The sequence below is a fragment of the Rhinolophus hipposideros genome (genome assembly GCF_964194185.1).
Source record: "Rhinolophus hipposideros genome assembly, contig: HAP1_SCAFFOLD_340, whole genome shotgun sequence".
NCBI classification, from domain to species: domain Eukaryota; kingdom Metazoa; phylum Chordata; class Mammalia; order Chiroptera; family Rhinolophidae; genus Rhinolophus; species Rhinolophus hipposideros.
Genome location: NW_027669362.1, coordinates 29,291 through 45,780, shown reverse-complemented (window position 1 = coordinate 45,780; position 16,490 = coordinate 29,291). Strand labels below are relative to the sequence as shown.

General features: G+C 50.1%; 1 protein-coding gene across 4 annotated transcripts; it reads left to right on the top strand.

Annotated features, from left to right (window-relative positions):
* The first annotated feature begins 877 nt into the window (after nt 1-877).
* LOC308495620 (methyltransferase-like protein 22) lies at nt 878-16,124 on the top strand. Of its 4 annotated transcripts, none has more exons than XM_081080586.1 (12): nt 921-1,004; nt 1,839-2,005; nt 2,828-3,023; nt 3,486-3,866; nt 6,505-6,545; nt 6,634-6,778; nt 9,699-9,770; nt 10,981-11,034; nt 12,016-12,096; nt 12,351-12,453; nt 14,104-14,272; nt 16,016-16,124. In XM_081080586.1, exons 3-12 carry the CDS (start codon nt 2,903-2,905, stop codon nt 16,079-16,081), a joined length of 1,233 nt encoding a protein of 410 aa, XP_080936712.1. In that variant the 5' UTR covers nt 921-1,004; nt 1,839-2,005; nt 2,828-2,902; the 3' UTR covers nt 16,082-16,124. The 4 variants fall into 4 exon arrangements, with proteins under 4 accessions (XP_080936713.1, XP_080936715.1, XP_080936712.1 ...); XM_081080588.1 differs by having other exon boundaries at nt 15,595-16,124; XM_081080587.1 differs by lacking the exon at nt 2,828-3,023 and having other exon boundaries at nt 878-1,004.
* Nucleotides 16,125-16,490: the final 366 nt, after the last annotated feature.

Sequence of the window (16,490 nt, the reverse complement as noted above, 5' to 3'; positions counted from 1 at the left end):
CAGCTGACGGCTATCTACTACCTGAGCCAGCACCTTTCCACGTGAGGCCCAGAGCCTGGAAACTGCTGTCTGGGGCTCTGTCCCCACACCAGCTCTGCCACTCAGGAGCTGGGTTACTTTGAATAAGGCACTTCTCACCTCTCTGAGCCTCAGCGGTGATTGTACGGTGATTGTACGGATGAAGAACTTAACGGCGGAGAGGCGAGCCGGAGAGGCCGGCGGAGTGGCTTATAAATAACAGAGACTCAGGATATAAAGAACCACCTTCCTCTGTGCCCTTCCAACAGCAACACCCCAGGAGACAACTGGACCAGGACTACAATGGTGTCCCCAAGATGGCCAGCTGGCTCTCCATGTACTGTCCTAGGGAGTTCAGGAAACACAATCTGCTTCCTTAAAAAAAATAATCTACATTGCTCGGTCATCCTATCAACCCTCGTGTTTTACCAACAGTAACCACTGATAGGGCAGACGATAAAGGAACACGAACGGTCGGGCAAGTTAGGAAAGTTTAAGAAAGTCTATCGGGCTGAACAAAGACGGCTACAGCCCAGGCTGCATGTATAAAGGAGCGAGGATGATAAGGTTAATAAATGGTAGTTGACAAGCTGGTTAACAGCCCTGGCTCTAGTGCCAGATTACCCGGTTTGAATCCAAGCCTCACCACTTAGCAGCTGAGTGACCTAGGGCGAGTTATCTAACGGTCCCTCACGCGCAGACTGGTCCCACCCAGGCCGGACACCCCAGCAAAGCTGGACAGGTGAGCCCTGTCCCTAAGCCAGCACCGCCCCAAACCCCCAGGATCCCAGAACTAAAACTGCACGTGTCAGCCGGAGATCCCTGTACGCATGCGCAACCCTCACAGCCGGGCGTGACCCGGGGGCGGGGCGGGCGGACGCACGCAGGGGAGGTGGTGCCGCGCCTGCGCAGGCCGCCTAACATGGCGACCGTCTGAACCCCGCGGTAAGAGGGCGGGTAGGACTCTGGGTTGCGGCCCGTGGCGGGTAAGTTTTGGGGGGAGGCGGCGGGATAGGGTAGGATTCAGGGGTCCTCCTGGCACCGAGCCTTATCTGGAAATCCCGGCTCCCAGGGACTTGGAGCCCAGCTCCTCACTGTCAGCCTCAGATAGAGCGAGCACATAGGACAGTGTTGGTCAGTGAGTTAGGCTAAGCAGTATGTGCTACACGCTCAACGTTTTTGTCTGTTTGAAAACTTTCATAATAAAGTTGGAAAAAATAAAAAGGGAAAACATCTTTATCAATATCAATGGAAATTCAGATTCTTTGCCATAAATAAAAGACCGCTGTGAAAATGAACACAGTGTAAGTAAAATAATACAGTTCTAGCTGGATTTGCTTCCCTTGCCCAGGTCGGGAGACTTTCTCGTTTAGGACAAATGGAAAGAGCAGAAGGGAAGCACTGACCCTCCCCCCGCCCAACCCGGTGATTGTCACGCGGGCTCTCAGCTCCCGCTCCCCACCTAAGAACGCAGGACATGGTCAGGCCAAATAGGAAAGAGTCATGCCACTATGTTGTCGCTGGCGGCTGGAGGCACAGGAAGCAGGAGCCACAGGATCCGAAATCCCTCTGCTAACTGCAATCCGCCCTTGCTAGCTCAGCCATGGCAGTTATATCTGGCTAATGGCTAACGGGTAACAGCTGACGGGCAACCAGTCACAGCTGACGACCATCTACTACCTGAGCCAGCAGCTTCCCATGTGAGGCCGAGAGCCTGGAAACTGCTTTCTGGGGCTCTGTCCCCACAGTGATAACAGAGCTATTTTCCACCTGTCAACCTTTGGTACCTGCTATACTGAGGACATGTTCTCACCTGTCAGGTGCTGCTGTCCCGTGATTAATGTGGAGCCCCGGTCATGGTGGCAGGCTCCCATACTAGCTATGGAGGAGGTCACCTTCAAAAGCGACACTGTGCTGTCAGACATCCACCTCTGCACCCCGAACCAGAAACACCTCATGGTGAGGTTGAATGGCATGGGGCAGCCCGGTAAGGTCCTGTTGTGTGCAGATGGGCCCAGCACCTCCTGGTTTCCATTTTGTTTTGTGGTTTCTCATACTCATTGGGGGGTTGGGAGGGGTGGGGGAAGATTGGGAAGACTGGTTTGCTTAACTGTTCTGGATTGCTCACACTGCTTCTTAAGTGCCTTTCTTTAATTGAGTAAACTGTGCTTTCCTGAGAACCTGTTTTGTGTGCCAGGCCTAGGACTTAATGCTGGGAATATAAAAGTGAATGAGCTCTGCCTCAGGGAGCCCAATGTCCAGTAGGGGAGACAGGGCACTGAGGTTCCGTCTGCCCACTTCCCTCCATCCCCTCTGCCCCATCCCAGTGAAGCCCCATTCATCCTTTGTTGGCTGCCTCTAGCTACTCCCATCAGGGCTCCCTGTCTTTTCTCCATGTACTCTCCCCCACTCATCTTCCCAGAAGCCAGGGGGATCTTATGAAAATGCAAACTGCATCTCTGCCCTGATTTAGACCCTCTAGTGTCTTCTCCTTGCTCTTAGAATAAAAGCAGACTCCTCAGCTTGGCCTGCGAGGCCCAGCCAACCCAGCCCCTGTCCCTCTCTGCTCTGCGGCCACGTTCTGCTCCTCTCCGTCCCTTACAAAGGGCACAGGCACATACCTTTCTCCTTCAGTGCCTTTGTTTTTGCTGTTCACTCTGCTCAGAACATTCTTCCCTCTTAGTGTTGGCTCCTCAGGTGTCATCTCAGACAAGCCCTCCCTGGCCAGCCTCCGCAGCTCCCATCATCCTGTTTTAGCTTGGTGTTCTGGTGTGCCTGACTAATAACACCCCTTTCCCTCGTGTCTCAGTTTGGCTTCCTGGATTCTGGAAACTGAGGCTAAGAACAGATAAGTGGCTTACCCAGGGTCACACAGACTGGAGAGATGGAGGACTCCAGCCTAGGATTGTCTGCTCAAGTCCTTGCACCTCCCACCTTCAGCCCACCTCTCCTGGCACACATACTCTTACTGAAACTTGTCCCAGTGACTTTCTGGACACCAGATGGTAAGGAGCACTTGGTGTCCTTGTCCTGTCCTCCAGACCTTCAGAAGGGAAACAAGTGTAGTGAGAAGGGCATCAGCTTTTAGGAGTTGAGCAGCAGCCACATTCAAAGCTGTATGACCTTCTCAGCTCCCTTAACTTCTAAGCCTCAGTTTCCATATCTAAGATGGAGCTGCTACTGCTATCATCATGGCGACTGTGGGGATTGCATGAGATAATGTGGGCTGAGTATCTACATTGTAGATGCTCATCAAATGGTAGCTGCTCTTGGTGGCGGTTGTGACTGCTTTGGTGACCCCAGTGTCACGGCTGAATCCACAGGCCTTTTCTGCTGGCGTTAGTACGTCTCCACCTGGCCTTTAAAACCTTTTCTGGGTGGAAATCAAATTTTCTGAAAGAAGAAGGGGAAGGGAACAAGAAGACAGCTAGAAATATTCTCCATTTACATTTTGTCTTGCTTTTCAGTTTTCCTGTCCCAGTTCAAGTTTGTGTGGAACCAAGACGCTCAGACAGACTCAGGGGCTAAGGGTGGTGATCACGGAGATGTTCCCACAGAAGAGACTCCTGCTGGGACAGGCAGCACCGGGTCCCTTCCTGGGAGTGGCGGCAGCAGTGAGGGCTTCTCCCTCCAGGCCAGCGCTGACTCTACTGGCCAGGAGTGGGTGGGAGCTCATCTGGACGAGGATGGGGATTTGGATGTTGTGAGAAGACCACAGGTTGCCTCTGACCCCAAGCCAGCAGGGCCTCCGAGAGACAAGGTACATCCCATGATTCTAATGCAGGAAGAAGATGACATCCTAGGAGACGAAGCACAAGAGGGCAGCACCCGTGATGTCATCAAAATAGGTAAATACAGGCTCACCTGTCCCCAAGGCAGCACCATTGTATGTTAGAGCATTGGCTGTGTGTTCAGGCCCAGGTCAGGGTCTTGTAGCCATTAGCCCTCACCTCCTCCAGGATGCATTGCTGCTACTGCCTCCCACGTCCATGTTCTGACCCAGCCCAGCGTGCTGAGGGTGTGTGGGTCAGGGGTAGAGGGTGTGGAACACTCGGCCAGTCTGACTGGCAACAGGGAGCCATGAGAGATTCTGGAGTGTGGTAGGGGGACAGGGAGGTAGACCCAGAGTTAATCTGGAGGAGTCTTGTGGGCTGATCAAATGGAGTGGAAGCTAGGCCCTAGGAGCCAGGTGGGGAAGGGGCAGTGAGGAAGTAGCAGAAGGGGTGTGGGAAAGAGGCTTCAGCAGGCAGGATCAAGACTGTCCCCCACCCAGGCATAGGGGTGGAGCAGAGGGGTTTGGTGACGCCAGGATTTTAAATCCCTAGAAATGTAAGGAGCCAGGGCAGGAGGTGTCCAGTGCTGGTTAAACACCTGTCATGTCCTGGTATTTTATCTACATCAATCTCATGTAGTCTTCACAGCCTCCTCTGAGGTACCCATACAGATGAGGAATTGACAAGTCCAAGGTCATGCAGCTTGGCGGTGAGGAAGGTTCTGAATCCATGTGGTCCATCGCCATAGCCGGGACTCTTGCCACCCCCAGCACTGCTCATTTGGGGGAGAGGAGCTCTGGCTTGAGTCTGTTCATTGAGATCCAGGGTCTCTGATGGTGCCTAAGGTCCCAGGTAAACCTGGGCACTGGCTTGGGTTGGAAGCATGGGGTTCATTGGGACACTCAAAAACAGACAGAACAGCAGCTCTGATATCTGTGCACCCACATATTTAGCAGTTACTGAGTGCCTGCACAAACCAGGCAGGCTGTGTTCTAGACTGCTCCAGGGGGTGAAATGGATTCCCACCAGAACTGTACCCCATGCTTTCCGTGGATTACCCCTGGTCCTCATGGCCTTTCCAAGGATGAGTATTCCCGCTTCGCTGAGAGAACTGAGGCTCAAACATTGAGGAACTTGCCCAAGATTACACAGCTAGTCAGTGACAGAGTCATGATTCACACCCAGATCTGTCTGACACAACAGCCTGTGTTTTCCACATCATGTGATCAGAACATTGCAAAGTTTTTTCCTAAGGGGTTGATGATGGCTCCTTTCCTCTCAATTCTCACTTGGACTCCCTAAGGAGGGGAGTGGCAGACTTGGTTATTCCACAATGAGTGTTTCACGTTCTGGGATTTACTATCATGCAAGCTAAGAACAAAGTCCCATAGCAAAGGGCTGGTCTGTGGGCTCCCCACCTTCCCATTCGCAGTCTCATATTTTTGTTCCAGTTTCAAACCAAATGGGTACGTTTTGGGCTTTGGCAATCTGAAGTTCTCCTGAAAGCGTATTTTACTAAAAGTGTCAAATCCAGCCAGGATGCTGGTGGGCAATTATTTCTCACCTTTTATTCAGGAATCAGATTCTAAGTCTGCACAAAGGACAGAAATCTCAGGTCAGATTTATCCTGGAGAAACCCTCAGCGTGGTGGCCTGGGTCCCCAAGAGGACTGCACATAGCCAGTTCTCAACTCACTTGGGGGCAGAGAGCTGCAGCTTCCACTGAGCACCAGACAGAGCGGCTGGCTTATGTTCTAGACCCCAGTTGTACAGATAGCACTCATCTTTAAATGCTCGTCTCTGCAGTGAGATGCTCAGACCTTGAGTGCTTGAGGGGACCAAAAACAAACAAGGGATGTTCAGGCTGCCCATGTCCCCTCCTGGGGCAGACCCTCCTGGAGGGGAACATGGTAGCATTACCAATGCTGCTTCCTTCCTTGCTACCCTCTCCCTTCCCTCAGTCCCTCGGTCCCTGCTCCTCTTTTGTTGTGAGCAGCTTGTGGTTTGATGCTTGCTAGACCAGGGAGCGTGTGAGGCTACTCAACTATGCATGTGTTGTGTGTTAATTTGATAGCCATCGTCATCTTGCTTAAAAATTACAAGAGCTCATTCCCATTTCACGGCAAAAATATTTGCCATCATTCCTTTTTCTCCTTGATCTCATGTTTCTAGTCTCTTCCCCCAGCTACCACCACCAGATTTTATCCTAACCTATTTTGTGCTTGAGAACATTTCTTATCATACTTCTCTTCACCTAAAAAAGGATATAAACTCAAAGTTTATTTTGTTAACGTCTCATGTGGTTCTAAGTATAAGAACATATTTTGAAATGCGTTGTGATTGTTATCAGTGTGCAGTTGATCAAAACAATATAAACATGACAATTGTAATAGGCAGTTATTGAACATAAAAAAATGGAGGTGTGGGGGTTTGTGTTTGATTAAATTGGGACAAGACCTATTGTGACCCTAGTTGTCAGACTGTGGGGCACAGAGACCCAATTTCCTGAGACAGTGAGTCCTGGTGCCTGGCCTATGAGTGATGCTCAAATGTCCCTTCCCAACTGGGAGCATGCCCTGTGTTTCTGCCGCTCTTTAGACGCCTGACTCTAGTGCCCACTGTGTGTGCAGGTTGCCATGTGCCCCATCTGTCTGTGTTCTCTCCATCCCCATTTTCACAGTGGCCCTTTCTCTTTTGGTTTCCATCTTGTCCAGAACACACCATGGCCACGCCCCTGGAAGATGTTGGCAAGCAGGTGGGTAGGTCCTGTCCACTTCCCATGGCCCTGAAGCATCTTTCCTGAGCCTCACATTTTCGGTCCTTCTTTGTCCATCTCCCTCCAGGTGTGGCGGGGTGCCCTGTTCCTGGCTGACTACATCCTATTCCAGTGGGACCTTTTCCAGGGATGCACCGTACTGGAGCTCGGGGCTGGCACGGGGCTTGCCAGCATCGTCGCAGCCACTGTGGCGCAGACGGTGTATTGTACAGGTAACGCCCACCATCTCACAGCATGTCCTGACTGTAAAAAGAGTGAGGGAGTGAAACTGGAAGTGGGACGTTGGCTGCTAGTGATTTTGCCATCCTGTTGCACTGGTTTTCTCAATAATGTCAGAATGACCCAGCAACACCCAGTCCTCAGTGGCAGCAGAACCCGGCAGGTGCAGGACCACTTCCACTTAAGAAGGTGCCAGCAGCTCTGCCGGTACCTTTGCTCACTCGTCTACCAAAGAGCAGACATCTCAGAAAACCATGAGGACATACCTTTTATAAGGCTTAAAAACAAGTTTGTTATTTCCCCCACCCCCCGATTATAGAAACCTTGTTTACTCTTAGTAGAAAACATGGAGAACAACAAATAAAAATTACTCATAATTTTATAATCCCCCAATTCATCTAGCCATTGCAGTTTATTGAGCACCTACTATGTGCCAGACATGGTTCTGGATGTAGGGGATCCAGGAGTGAATAAAACAGGTCAGGTTGCTATCCTTGGGGAGCTTGAGTTCTAGAATCTATATTTTAACTGTGTATTTCTTTTATAATCTTTTTTCTTTCCCTTTGTGTGTACAGACTCCCAAACAGTATCTGAAATCAAACCATATATATATATACACGTATACATACATATACATGTATATATATGTATATATGTGTGTGTGTGTGTGTGTGTATATATATATATATATATATATATATATATATATACACACACATATATCTGTATCCTGCCAAAACTATTGAAAAAACATTTTTGAGAGTATTTTCCCATGTCATAAAAAATTATTTACAAATACGAGTTTAACATCCAGATAGTATCATCTTTTTTTTTTTTTTCCACTTTCCTTTTGCTGGGCATTTTGGTTGTTCCCATGTTTTGGGGGTGTTTTTTTTGTTTGTTTTTTGTTGTGTCTTTCTTTTTTTTTTGCATTTATCAGTTGCACGGCAGTGAGCACCTTTGTGCATCATTGTCTGTTAATCCTTAGACTAGAAGTGTGTGACCTTTCTTAAGCTTTTAATACATATTGCCAGCTGATTTATTTTTTAATTTTGAAATAATGTTAGACTCATAGAGAAATTGCTAAAATATTACAGAAAGTACCATCTACCCTTTACCAGCTCCCTTCAGTGATAACATACATAACTGTACTTGATGAAAACCAGCAAATTGACTAGTGCAGTACTGTCAACTCAACCCCAGGCTTGCCAGTGTGCTTTTTCAGAAAGAGTGTACCTATTTTTAAGAGAGGAGTATCTCATTAGGTAAGCATTATTAAATTTTAAATCTTTAATATCTGCGAGTTGAAAATGATATCTGCCGGTATGGTTTGCAATTTGTTGATTCCTAGTTCATGTTTTCATGGCCCAGGTCTTTTGCTGCTGAGATAGCAAAGGGAATCCAGGGGTTGCCTGTGATGAGGGCATTCCATACTTTTCAGATACCCTGAGTTAACCACTGGTCAGGACTCTGCAGGCTGCCACCCTATTGGCTGCTCCTTGACCGTTTCGTGTAGGTTGCCAATAAACACTTCTAAATGTCAAGCCATAATGTGATGCCTGAGAACTGTGCTCAGTGCCTAGTGCTAGTAGCAGGATGTAATTATGTGGTCTTACCCTTGAGAGTTACCAGCGTGAAGAAGCGAGCTTGTGTTTGGATGGTACGTTAGTGACTATAGCCTTTCACATCCATCAGCACCTGGTTGTCATTTCACAGTGAGCTTGTCTGTCGCCAGGAAGCGTTTTACCATCCCTTTGTCCAAGTGGGCAGACTGAGGCTAAGGTCAAATGTCTAGCCAAGGTCATAATGTAGTAAGGGGGTGGGGGAATAGCCCAAGGCTCCATCCAGGTCTCCCACCCCCACAGCCTTTTTTCTGTTTCATATTTTAGACTCTCACGCAAGATCTGTTTTGACAAAAACTGTCATAGAGGCTTAAAAACTTCTGAACCAGTTGTGTGCTGTCAGACACACTCCATCAATATTCTCTTCACCCGGTGGCCCAGGAAAAGAGACAGGTGTGTCCCCTCAGTGAGCAGGGAGCTCCTCACCGGTCCTTGACCAGACTCTGTGTGGTCCCTGGGATGGAGACAATGGTCTCGTCCCCTGGGAGTCTGCAGTGGGTGGGGTGGCGCGTCCACAGCCACAGTGGGCCAGGCAGATGTCATTAACAAGACTCTCTGCACCTTCCACACGTACGTTCTCCTAACTGAAAATTAATTTTTGGTGAAGCACTTTTCTAACATCCCCAGCAAGGATTTATTGCACTGTGACTCATTTCTGCTGAAATGATAGGAAACCCCACCTGGTAAGAATCAGCAGGCGGCTTGGGGTAGCTACAGATGGCAGTGACGTGAACCACGCACACAAGAGCATGCCCCGGCCTGTTTGAATCTGCTCTGCTTCTCGACTGATCACATCCAAACGCCCTTCTGACTCTAGTCAGGTTTCTGGGGTGTCAAAGAGCAAGCTTAGATTTGGAGTCAGAGACACCTGGATCCACATCCCAGCCTTTGCTCTTACTAGTTATGCGACTTTGCTTTCAAGTCTTTCATCTGTGAAATGGGATCCATGATACTGGCTTAAGGCGTTGTTAGAAACACTCAAGTGGGCTAGGAGAAGTGCATGTTTCATGGACTCCAAAAAAATATAAAAGGGGAGCCCTCACCCCTTTCTTCTGGAGTGCACACACGGTCTGTCCCCACCAGGATAATCATCTCTTATTTAAAGAAAAGATCATTAAAAAGAGCCTTAAGTTGACCATATTTAATTTTGGCAGTAAAACACACAGACACTTTAGTTTTAGTTTTGCACGTTTCTGCAGTCATGCTGCTGATCCCAGCTCTACAGGCGTGAATGCGGGGATAAAAGTGTCATCATGCTGGCGCTTTGTGGCATGCCCTTCTGTCATTCCAGATGTTGGTGCAGATCTCTTGGCCATGTGCCAGCGAAACGTTGTCCTCAACAGCCACCTGACTGCCTCTGGAGGTGAGGCCCAGCAGGTCTTCCACCTGGGAGGGAGGTATCTTTGTTTGGCAGGTGGGACACACACCCAGGACCGTAACCCTGGCAGACGGGGGTCTGCCTGCTTCCCATTATATTCAGGTGAATGCAGGGAGCAGACATAGTCTTAGCTTCACGTGGCTTGCGATCCTACATCACTGTCCTTGCTTCATCTCCCCCTTCCTACGCCCACCGCCACGTCCTACTTTAGCTCTCTCCCTCCTAGATATCGCAATGGCACACTACCTGGTCACCCCAGTTCCTTGTCTGACCTGCCCAAGCTGCCCTCCATGTAGCATCCAGAGGGACCTTTCTAGATGAAAGACTGACCCCTTCCAGAGGTAAAGTCCATACTCTTCCTTTGGCTCCCAAACCTCCTGATCTGGCCCCTGCCTGCTTTTCCTGCCTCCTCTCCTGATAGTCCTACCATCCAGCCCTGCATCCAGCGAGCCAAGGACTCATTTCACCTGCTCTTCCCCTGCCCAGACTGCCTCCCCTGTCCGCCCATCTGCTGGATGGTCAGCTCCCTGCACCACCTGCAGGAATGCACTTATGTGATAGATGCCAGCAGCTGACTCCTCACTGGACTGCCTGTCCAGACCTTCCTCCACCCAGAAGCTTTTCCAGACTCAAACTAGGTCACTCGAGCTCACCAGATCTTTCAGAGGTTTCCCATTACTCTCCGACTCCAGTGCCTGTCCTGAATCCTGCAGGGCCTGTAGGCCCTCCTCCTCTGGGGCTCCTCCACTCCAGCCATCCAAGCCTTCCCTGACACCCGTCTGACACAAGAACCCCTCTCTCCTGTTTGCCTGGTACATTCCATTAATATTGCCCTGACCATGCGGCCTTATCGGTGTCTGCTAACTTCCTAGCCTGTCCTCGGCTGCAGGTCCCCAAGGCTGGGCACATGTCTCCTAAATCTTTGTAGTCCCTGTGTCTGGCACAGGACCTAATATTTAGCACTCAGAAAATGTGGGATGGATGGATGGAAGGAAAGAAGACAGGATGTATATAGATGAGTGGGAAGATGAAAGAATAGGAAGGAGAGAGGGAGGGGAACGATGGGTGAGAGGATGGATGGATGGATGGATGGATGGATGGATGGATGGATGGATGGATTTGGGTGTATAGTGTAAAAGTCCCTTTTTCCCTAATCGTTTATAGAGTTTGGGGAGTTCTGTGTGTGTTTTTACAGGCGGTGTAGTTAAGGTCAGAGAACTGGACTGGCTGAAAGACGACCTCTGCACAGGTGCGTGTCTTCCTCTCCAGTCCCTTTTGGTTCAGTGGTTCCTCGTAGTACCTCAAGGCCCCCGGCCTCAGGGCCTTGACTGACAGCAGGGTCCGTGGCTCACAACAAGTCCTCTCTGTTGGCTGAAGAGTGACAGCTGTCATTCTTGGAGCCTGTGTTGGCATCCCAAGGGCCAGCGTGCTGGGCACCTTACATTTACTCTGTTGCCAGACCTCCCAGTGTCACTGTACAGTAGGTGCAGTAACCCCTGAATAATGAGTGAAAACTGACGCTCAGGTTAGCGCCTGCCCAGGTCCCTCAGCTGGTACTTGGCAGGGTCAGGGTGTGAACCCAAGTCCGTCGGACTCCAGGGCTTCATCCGTTTTCCTGCAAGTCCCGCTGGGCACACTGTCCTCTGCCCACAGCAGGGAGTCGGCCACATGGGTCAGAGCCCTGTGTGGGAGGGTTTTCTAAATTCTTGACAAACTATTTCAGACTCGCATGCATGCTTGCTCTTTCTATGTATAAAAATTTTCCCCTGTGAGCTGTCAGGCGAGGAAAATCATTGCTTGTTGGGTACCTATCACCTGCTAAGCATGTAGCATACTTTAGGTTCTGTCACCTCCCCAGCCATCTTCTGAGGGAACCATTCTTACACCCATTCTCATACAAAAACTGAAACCCAGAGAGGTGAAGCCCCTTTCTCGGGGTTACACAGCAAGTACAGGGGACAGAAACCAAGGACGTACGTTTCACATGCTACCGGCCGAGCTAGTACGTAAGGCCAGAACCCATGTGCCCCTCGCTGGCTGCGGCCACGCCCTGACAGAAAGGGCACCTCTTTCCCTGTGGGTCTCCATACAGCAGCCGTGTCCCTGAAGCTGGGACACAGGGATTCAGGGATGCCTGGCAGTGCCCACTGCCTCTTCCAGTTGGTCTCGGTGAGAGGCTGTGGCCCACAGAGAAAGGAGGGAGCACAAAACGACCTTTTTTCTTTCACAGATCCTGATGTCCTCTTCAGCTGGTCAGAAGAGGACATCTCCGACCTGTACAACCACACCACCATACTGCTCGTGGCCGAAGGTAAGAATCTCCTTTGCTCCCTGCTGTACCATCGTCATGTGTAGCCCAGCACGCATCCCTTCCCCTCCACGGAATTCTCTGTGTTTTAGAAGCATCTTTCCAGGACATCCTGCCACATGTACGTGCACTGTTCGTTCTAACTGCTGCTGCCATGTCTCTGAGGATTCAGTCCACAGTGTCGCTGAGGACCCTCTGAGGAAGCGAGTCCTCTGCTATTTGCGTGTTTGCCCCAATGCCGTTTTTCTTCCCCGCAGTGTTTTATGATGATGACTTAACGGACGCGCTGTTTCAAACCCTTCGCCGACTCGCTCACAAATTGAAAAACGCCTGCACGGCCATCCTCTCTGTGGAGAAAAGGTGAGGTTTGCACCGCGGGCCATGTTGGCATTCCAGGAGCTAGACTCGTACCTTTTAAACATGCTGTCCTCAGTGCCATCATCGTCACTCACTTAGTGAGCACCCGTTTTAGGTCCTTTACACACATGGCCTCGTTTCCTCCACGCGCCAGCCTCGCCCATGTGTGGGCACTGCCCCATCCCCATTTCTCAGATGACAAACAGAAGGCCAAGAGACATCAGGGAACTTTCTGGGCCACAGCTAATCCCTGAGTAGGCAAGGTATTTGAGTGCAGTCCGTACACCAGAGCTGAGGTATGTGGCCACCACAGTCTGTTGAGGGCCTCTCCTTTTCCTGAACATTCCCTCCAGGATGCCACCTGTCTCCGCTGGTCCCCCAGGTCTCTGTCCTCTCCGTGATGCAGACATAGCCCCTCTGGGACATTTCTGTTTGAGTATCCTACAACGTTAGGGCTCCTGCTGATGGAGTGTCCATCTTGTGACAGGTGTAGTGCGAGACGCGGTCTTTTAGGATAGTCCACACTTTTCTGAAGGCAGTTTGGAATGTGTAGCAAAATCCATAAAACCGAACATACTTTAGTGACCCAGCAATTCAGCATCTAGAAATTCGCCCTGTGGAAGTGATCACAGTGCTGTACAAAGCCATCCAACAGGCCTATTTGTTTATACCGATAATGTCTGGGACTTCCTTCAAGGTACATATGACTGATGGCAGCATGGGGGCCTCCATTGGATTCTGATCTTACAAACTATAAAGGAAAACATCGAAAAGTCAGGAAAAGTTGAACACTGACTGGATACTTTATGATAAAGAATTATTAAATTTGTTTTTAGGTGAAAAGAGACTTGATCCTTTCAAGATACACATGAGCGTATTTATGGCAGGAGTCTGGCATTTGCTTTTTAATAATCTAGTGGGGTGGGGGACAGAGGTGACAGAGTAGCCATGAGTTGACAGTGGTTGAAGCTGGGCAGTTCATCATCCTGTTCTCACTCCTTTTGTATCTTTGAAATTTTTCATGATAAAAGATTTTGAAAGGAAAACAGAAAGAGGTGAAGAGATTGAATTTCAAGTTAAATCGTGTGGCAGATTTAGGGTGTGGAAAGGTGCAAGTGGCCGGGCTGGGGATGCTCTGTGAGGACTCAGTTCTGAAGTCACCCCCTCCGAAATGTCCCCAACCCCACCAACTTCCCAAGAGCATTCCCTCCATTACCGAGCTCCCCTAGGCCTCTGCCTTTTCCTCTGCCGTTCATTGCATTCATAGTCATGGACCAGCCACGTGCCATGTCTGTGCTGGTGCAGGGGGCAGTGAGCAGGCCTACACACAGAGCCCTGGCCTCAGGTGTTGTCTGCATGCAGCCCTTGTACCAATTTGTAGCTCCTGGGGCAGTGGTGTTACTGTAGGCATGTGACTTCCCCTCTCTGAGCCTCAGTTTCCATATCTGCAAAGTGGAGGTGGTAGCCACTTCCACCTCCCAAGCTGCCCTACACATTCAGGAAGGAAGCGTGTTCAGATGCTAAACACACAGTAGGCACTCACTGACTCCCACCCTGCAACATGGGTGAGATTGGAAGCGGCAGGAAGGCAAGCAGTGGGCAACAGCCAGACCTTTCCCCATGATGGGTAGTGTGTCGGCTGCTTGTTTGCAGGCTGAACTTCACGCTGAGTCACCTGGACGTCACATGCGAAGCCTACGACCATTTCCGCTCCTCCCTGTACCGGCTAGAGAAGCTCGAGGACTGCCAGCTGCGCTTTGCTGTGGAGCCAGTGGAGGCCTCCTTCCCACAGCGCCTCGCATATGAGCGCATCCAGCAGCTGGTAGGTGTGACCACCTGTCTCGGGCCTCTGGTTGCTCTGGCGTGATGCTATTGACTCCCTGGCAAAGTGCTCTCCTTAATGAAACCTGTGGTGGGATCTCACCATGTCTGGGGGAGGGCCTGCCCAGCAACTGTCGACTTTATAGCACGTTCTTTTCCTGTGGGCAGTTCAGGCTCAGAGGAAGCAGGACTGAGGACGGAAGGTTCTGGAAGCAGGAAGTGAGTGGGGGGTACTTGCTTGGGTTGAAGCTCTTGATGCAGGGACTTCTGGTGCTGATGGTCACATCTCTGAGGAAATGTGCTGGCCTCTCAGACTCGGTGGGTTTGTCTGATGACTGGTGACCCTTATGACCCTGAACAATGGAAGCCCATCATATCAGGCCTCTGAGTAACCACCCTAATAATGGTGCCTGTGCCAAGCGCCATGCTCAGTTCTTATCCACTGTCTCAGTGAATGCCCCAGTAAGGCAACTGGCCGGGAAACGGCAGAACTGGGACTTAATCTTAGAGCCACATCACTTCCTATTACTGTTTTTAAACCCAGCACTTGGGGAAAATTTGAAAAGTCCAAATTACCCTTAAAAATCCCTTAACATGACCAGGAGCTGGATTCATAGAAATGCAAAGGACGGGAATTCGCGTCTTTTTGTCTTTACCTTTTGGCCCGTTTCTCTGTGTCTGTGGAGCCCTGGGCCTGGTTCTCAGGAGGAGAGTACCACAGGGCCCTCTGTCCCACGCTCTCATCCTATGCCCAAAGCGAGCACAGCATTGGCTTTGTGTGGCTCCCGTGTGTGAGGAGGTGGGTGTGTCATGTGCCATGGAGTCAGGATAAGTGACGTCCTCACAGCTCCGTGCTGGGTGCAGCTCCTGCAGACTGCTGCCTGTGGCTTCTTTTAGGGACTCCGTCCGTCTCATCTGTGGGCTCCCTCTTTTCCTGCTGCCTTCCATTTTCCCAGCATTACTGTCTTTTCCAAAGGCCTCTGCCGTCTCGTGGTATGCTCAAAGTAGGACAGCTTCAGTGTTGGCATTTGTGCCTCCAGCCATGTTTTAGGCTTTCTTTGCTCTAGGACCCCCTGTGTGTCTTTCTGTCCATCCAGTGTATCTGTAGATTTCTCCTCCAACACATTTCAAATGATTCTGGCTTTTTCCTATGAGCCTCCTTCACTGTACAGCTTTCCCCTTCTGTTTATTGCTCCACCGTCTCTGGGCAGCCTCCCTGCCCGTGAGACTTCCAGTAAATGGCAAACAGACTACTTCTGCTAGTGAGGACACGAAGCTTTCACTAAGAATCTGGCATGTTTTTGTACCTTCTCCACCTGTCAGCATTATTAAGAGGCCAAAGAAGGCAGCTACTTCTAAATTCAGCAGCCATGGTACATGACGCTAAAGATGTCCCCAAATGGAGAAATTGTGGCGACTTGCTGCCGTTCTGGTCCCTTTTGATTGGATGGTATCCTGATGCCTCCTGGATGAATGCTGGGACTTCTCCATCCAGCTTCTTTGCCACAGTGAAGCAGAAAGAACAGCCGAGAGCAACGGAGATCAGAGGAAGGCCCCACTTGGTTTGCATATTGCCCATGGCCCACATGTCATTTGTTCTCTGGCTAATTATCAGGTTGGTGCAAAAGTAATTTTAACCTTTTAAACCGCAGTTACTTTTGCACCAACCTAATACATCCCTTTATGAAAGTATGAAGCCTCATTTGTGAACCTGGGGAATCTCGCCTTTCTCTGTTCTCTACAGGAGCTCTGGAAGATCTTTGTGGAACCAGTAACGTCACCCATCGCATCTGCAAGCACGGCTCCTTGACTGTTCTTGTAAATCAGTTCTAATAAAATCAGAGGCTCATGGAGTGATGTGCTTGAGATATTATCCAAGACGGTTTTCTGGAGTCTGTCGCTGCCTCCCAGTATCAGCCAGAGAACATGACTGCTCCCCTCTGCTAACGGCTCACAAGTGGGTTTAGTATTGTCGCCACAGTTGCTGTGTAGAGCCACACAAAGCAACACACAGAAGCCTCATTTCCTTCAAGGCTGTGAGTGCTCCGTCCCTGGCCCACTGGTGTGGTGACAACCAGGGCCCATGGGAGGAGGAGGCCGGAAATCACCTGCCAAGTGGCCTTTGTTCTCTAACCAAAATCAGGTACGCTCAGAACAGACATAGAGCTGCTTTTTTGGGTCTTATGTGGCTGACCCGCGTTCTGTGAGGATCTGCCTTG

What these genes read in the sequence shown, in the direction of transcription:
- LOC308495620 (XM_081080586.1), top strand. Translation starts at nt 2,903, where the DNA reads ATGGAGGACTCCAGCCTAGGATTGTCTGCTCAAGTCCTTGCACCTCCC. An exon ending in GACTTTCTGGACACCAGATG is followed by an intron (nt 3,024 to 3,485) that starts GTAAGGAGCACT and finishes CTTGCTTTTCAG; the next exon opens with TTTTCCTGTCCCAGTTCAAG. An exon ending in GAAAGACGACCTCTGCACAG is followed by an intron (nt 11,035 to 12,015) that starts GTGCGTGTCTTC and finishes TTTCTTTCACAG; the next exon opens with ATCCTGATGTCCTCTTCAGC.